The sequence below is a fragment of the Lissotriton vulgaris genome, chromosome 4_1, assembly GCF_964263255.1.
Source record: "Lissotriton vulgaris chromosome 4_1, aLisVul1.2, whole genome shotgun sequence".
Taxonomy (NCBI): domain Eukaryota; kingdom Metazoa; phylum Chordata; class Amphibia; order Caudata; family Salamandridae; genus Lissotriton; species Lissotriton vulgaris.
In genome coordinates, this window is record NC_141691.1 from 1,820,626,959 (window position 1) to 1,820,632,958 (window position 6,000).

Sequence of the window (6,000 nt, forward strand, 5' to 3'; positions counted from 1 at the left end):
TCTGAACTTTGTGACTTACCATTGCAGTGTCGCTTTTCACACAGCAAGAATGTTATGTAATAACTTGTGGATAATAGGTTTTGGCATTCAAATGATATTCAAGAATGTAATCGTTAATATATTGACTTGACGCATTATTAATGATGTTATGAACGCCGAATATTTAATTTCTTTCTAGCTTGTGGGTCTAATGGCCTGAGGCCTGTGAGTGGCAGTCGACCTGCTGTGTTTGGATCATCTTTTTGTTTGATATTATTTTGTGTTCAGCAATTAACATCATGTTCTCGCTGGTCATGCGGTTACATTCTTTGATGGCTGTTGGTTTTATAATGATTTGGTCGCATAATGATGTGAACATTTGAAATATGCAGCAGCAGTGTGCACATGATTTAATTTGTAGTTTGCTCACAGGTGTGAGGTCAAAGTCAGGCCATTAAGGCCTTGATCTATTTGATTTTGTCATATTTTATTTTATTCATTGACTCTGCTAACTGTGAAGTGTTTTAAAAATGTATATGCTTTCTTTTATAATTTGCAATTTACAATAATTTAATTCATGTGAGCCCTGGTATTGTATTTTCACATACATATTTTGTTTTCTCTTGTGACCGCATTTGTAAAGGAGACTAACAAGTGTTTTTTATGTCTATGATGTTTTCTATAAAAAATTAGATAAAAATGGTAGTGGATCGAGAAGGGCTATTGTACAGCTGAAACACGTATTACTTTGAGTCTAGTCGCAGGGCCAGGAGAGGTCTTCCACATTAAAATTATCTGAATTACCTCAGTCTTCGTGTCTGTGTTCCATCTTTCTGGAGTTGGGAGGGAGTTTGTGTATATATATATATATATATATATATATATATATATATATATATATATATATATATATATATATATATATTTACAAAGTTTGTGGTTCTCTCTGCCACAAAGGGCTTCAGTGCGGACACAAAACCGCTAAATATACACACCAATCCTCTCCTTCTTACTTCAAGGAAATACTCATGCCCAAATTCGTTTTCATGCTGTTATTTATTCCATAAACATCTGTGAGTCAAACGCCCAACGTGTTTCGGTGCAACCGCACCTTGATCACAGGTCGAGGGAACGTTTGTGAAACATGATTACATATAGTGTACTATAGACATAAACATAAATGTAGGACTACATATCCCAACTGCTGTAGTTTGGTGGTGAAAAAAACAGCGGCTGGTACGATTTTAGCCTCTACCCAACATGTAGTCCTCTAAGCCAGAATAAATCACAGCTTGAAAACGAATTTGGGCTTTCCTTGAAGTAAGAAGGAGGATTGGTGTGTATATATGTATGTATATATTTGTATAGTCTGCAAATTAGCGCCTAAAAAGTCAGACTATTATTTTATTCTATTTTTTTATTTTTATATAGCGCTGGCTCGACCCAAAGGTAACAGAGCGCTTTACATATTTAGGGAATAATCTTTACACAAGTACATGGCGAGAGGTAAATAGGCATCACATGGGGTCATATACAGAAATATAGGAGCACAGAGTATTAAAGTGGATACAGTTAGAGCATAGTAATGTAAATCAATAAAGTAATTGGGTGCTTGGGAGGAGGAAGATAGACTTGAGTTAGCATGGTAAAGATTCTGACTGGAATTGTCTAAGAGAGTTCGGTATTTGGGAGGCGTAAGTAATTGCATGATCTAGTTGAAGTTACTGTTGAGTAATAGAGATTTGAGATCTCGTTAGAAGCAGGAGAAAGAAGAGTTCCAGATTTAGGGGGTATTTATGGAGAAGGGGCGTGTCTGTGGCAATTTTCTTTTTAGTTTAGGGGTTATAGAAGGAGTGAATTAGAGTGTCGCAGAGCCCGGCTTTTCTCTGCTCACGATAGTTTGAATTCTAGATATTTGGGGATTGCAATTTGGAGAGCTTTGTGGGTGATACATGCTGTTTAGTAGATGCACTTTCCTTTGGTGGGGAGCCAATTGAGACTTTGAGAGCTGGAAAGATGTGGTCAAAGCGTTTGGTTCCTGTGATGCACCTTTCAGTCACATTGAAGATTGTGGATAGGGGCGGGAGGTGGCCTTTGGGGTTTCCTGTTAGGGTGGCAGCATTGCTATAATAAAGTTTAGAGAGGACTAGTGATCAAACTACTGTCTTAAGATCTTCAGGTGGGATAAACTGTTTGATTTTGTTTCAGATGTTCTAGTGTGTAGTACGCACCTTTGGTAGTGTTTTGATGTGTTCATTCATTGACAGGTTGGCGTCCTGGGTGATACCAATGGATTTAGCAGAGTTGGATTGTGTGATAGGGCTGTTTAGTGAGTCCAAGATTTTAAGCCTCTGAAGTCATTTTGCAAACTGGGCCCAGAGATAGTGGTACTGATTAAATAGTTCTAAATACAAATCTTACTTTTCGAAATTTTTGAACCAATGTCTTGATATAATAAATTATCTATTACTGCAGATTTGTAGAAAAAATGTATGTATACTTATAAACTATTAAAACTAACTATAATACTGATGGACAAGTAAGTCTAGAGAGAATGCCTGGAATAGTATTGGAGATTGCAGCGAATAAGGGACAAATGTACTTTCTACGTTCACAAGGTCCGTAGGTCTATTGTAAAGGGACACACCAAATATCAAAGTATAGCGTTTACAATCTTTTATTAAAAAATGACTATCTAGTATTAACATTTCAGAAGAGAATCACTCAATTCTTCTGAAAACATACAATCCATTTAAGAAAAATACAGTGTCAACAAAGTAGATTACATTTCATACTAAAAAGTTTTTGTTAAAAAAAACACATACATTACATATTCAAGATTTAAAAAGAAGAACATATGGGGATCTAGACATGAACCATATGCATTACAGTACAGTAATAGCACTAACACAGAATATACAAAACAAAGGAACAACAACCCCACTAGTAACACTAGTTCGAATCTTGTGTCAACTGATCTATGGGATCCAATAGCCTTATTAGATTTGTAAAGTTATACCACAGTTATTAAATTTTGTATACAATTGGTATCTTCTAGGCTTTCTTGGATTCTCAGTATTTTCCGGGCGTCAACGCGTTTTGGTGTTAGTACCCTCGATACGGTTACACCTTCCTCAGGAAAATTAGTATTGGGGTCCAAGGTTTCATAAGGTTAAAGTATTTTTCCCTTTCGGGATCTTGACCATAAGGCCCACTGATGTATTTACGTTTTCCCTCAAAGGCAGGATTCCCTGGGTTCTTCTGATCTGGAATCGCTTTGAGAAGTATTGATCATTTTTGTCTTCTGTAGGAGAATTTAGAGCTACATTTGGTTCAAATGATGGTAAATTAATTGGTAGTATATCCTGCTCTTCGGGATCCACGTCTGGCTACTTCGTGGGCATCTGTTTTTAAATTTTTGACACGTTAGCCCACAGAGAAAGCCTTGATTACAGGGGTGGCTGGTTTTAGCGTTTGTCGGCGGATTCAGAACCTGATGTGGTCTGCCGTCTTGTGTGCCGAGCTTCCCCTCCTGTATGCCAGTATTCTATTATTCTTATAATACTGATGGGCCTGTAACCTCCAGTTGGCGGTCCCAACTGCCTCATTATGTGACCGCACATGGTGCAGCCGCATTCCGACATTTCCCAATTGGGGAATGCGTTATAGCCATAAACTGGCCATAGTGCATAGTCTCATAGGGAAATGTGAAGTGGTGTTAATCCCTGCACCCCATGACAAGCACCTCAAGGGGACTGCCACGGGGTGCAGGGACTAAAAGGGGGGCACCAATCACCAACCAGAGGCCACAAAGGAAAGGGGGCCCTGCTAGGTGCCCTCAAACACTCTTTTTGACATGCCAGAAACTGTGCATCATAATCCAGATAGCATAAACCGACATCCTTTTGAATTACAGGCCATTTCTGACTAGCCGATGGGCTCAGCCAGAATGACTATACTGTTACGGTGACCGACACCGTAATAGGCCCCTTAGGGTCTTGGCATAAAGTGTTTCTCATGATATTCCAATTAAATAAGCACAATTTGACAAGGCAATACTGTTCAAATCTAGAGCTGTTAGCACAAATCGGTCTGCAGTAAATGATTCCTGCTGTCAAAATGTGTTGCTTTGTTATTGGCTTTGCATTGTGTTGTACATTGTTGCTTTGAAACAATTACACTTCCGATCTGATTGACCCCTTATTATGAATTTGAGGAACCCTAATGTTGCTTAGGAATGTTGTTTGTTGATGTTTGGTTAGGTGTGGTTGCTAAAACATTTTCTTCATTAATTACTTATGAACGGGCATGTGAGGTTTGTAGTAAGCATAATACCTTGATGGTATTATGGTAGTATGGATGGTTGTGTAGAAGGACTCTCTGCTTGTTCAGATGAGGCTTATTATCATTGTTCCTCCATCTTCTAGTGTTATTTGAGAAACTATTTTCCAAATTATTAACTAAATGATCAAATTGTCATAAGTTTTGAGGACATTTATAAATATAGAATTACAACATAGAATGCTAAGTGAATCATGTTCTAAGATTAAATATTAGAGTATGTCATAGTATGTATGCAGCCAAAATATGTGGTTATCTTTATACTTGCCTTGTCCTGAAGTTTGTTGGATGTGGATGTCCATCATACAGTGATAAATAATCATATTCTTCTTCTAGAGCAAATGATTGAAAGGTAATCTGTATTCTGTTCCTTTCTTCTGCTACTATTACCCACGTGCAGTTGGCACCATTTGGATAGCCATAGGGAAAGCCTGGACTCTCAATTGTACCATTGAGCCCTTTTAAAGTTCCACCACATGTATAAATAAACCCTGCAAAAAAACAGATAGCAGAGTTAAATATGAATCAAAGACAAACTAATAATACATTGTTTTATCAAGTTTAAAATCATTTTACAAAAATGTATTTAAAATACAATAATGAAAACCTTTTTGCAATTGAAAAAAACATCATTATTTGTAATGAAGAAAATGTTATAAGAAACATGATTATCATATATTGAGCCCTACAAACCTAAGCAAAGTGTTAAGAAATAGCTATGATATATGAAGAATTTAAAGGCTGTGCTGACAAGTTGTGGACTAGGGTCCTGTTGCAGGCTTTAAAAACAGTAAATTACATTTTTATTGTGAATCTTGGCAATTGAAGCACAAATCATTTGATTTTGGCTACCTTTTGTTGCCTAATAATGTTGACAAATGTAAGCAAATTACTAGATATGTCATTGTCCTTTTCCCCTATTGCTTTCTCGATTTTCTTTTAGCTCCAATTTTCAACTGAAACAATCATTCTAGTGGGATAAAATTAATAGATTAAAGAACATCTTTGTGGAATGTTGACACACCAACCACTCTAATGCACACCACTTATTTATTTATCAATGATTTTTTAATGACTCTTATCACGGTAATTAATTTAATGTCAGTAATGCTCAGTTTTTCATTAAAATATTATTAATGAAATGTGCTCCGAAGGTTAAATTGAATGCAAATGTGTTTACACCATTTCAATTATCAATTAATTATCAAAATTATACTTTTAGAATGAGTCTCTAAAACAATACATTGACAATGTAATGCACACAATCAAACCTTAATACAATAGTTTATACATCATATGGCATAAAGTTGCGTATGCTCATATCAAAGTCCATTGGTTATTTATTCCACTTACATAATTTCCAAGAACCATCATACCTCACAGGGGAATGCAAGTCTGTTTTTGGCATCCTGTAGTCAACATATTTTGGCAAATGGTCATGAAACCCAGACCTGGGGACTCTTCCAATATAAATTGTTTATTGTGCTACAATATTAATGATAAATGATTTCCCATATCTTATAAAGAGTAAATATACAAATAATTCTATGAATTTGCCCCAATTTTGAATTTTGTCCATTTATTTACCTGCTCCTCAACTTCAGACAGGATCCCTGTTATATTATCCTATAAAACGATTGGCATCAGAGGGAGCAAACCTCAAGCCCATTGCAGTCGCTC

The 6,000-nt window shown here is 36.4% G+C and overlaps 1 protein-coding gene across 1 annotated transcript in view; it reads right to left on the bottom strand.

Annotated features, from left to right (window-relative positions):
- CSMD3 (CUB and Sushi multiple domains 3) overlaps window positions 1-5,728 on the bottom strand; it is a 2,596,150-nt gene extending 2,590,422 nt beyond the window's left edge. Inside the window, exons 1-2 of the mRNA XM_086918068.1 lie at window positions 5,674-5,728; window positions 4,589-4,811 (exon numbers count right to left, since the gene is read on the bottom strand). Of these exons, the coding sequence (XP_086774194.1) occupies window positions 4,589-4,811; window positions 5,674-5,728 (278 nt within the window). The remainder of the gene's footprint in view (window positions 1-4,588; window positions 4,812-5,673) is intronic.
- Window positions 5,729-6,000: the final 272 nt, after the last annotated feature.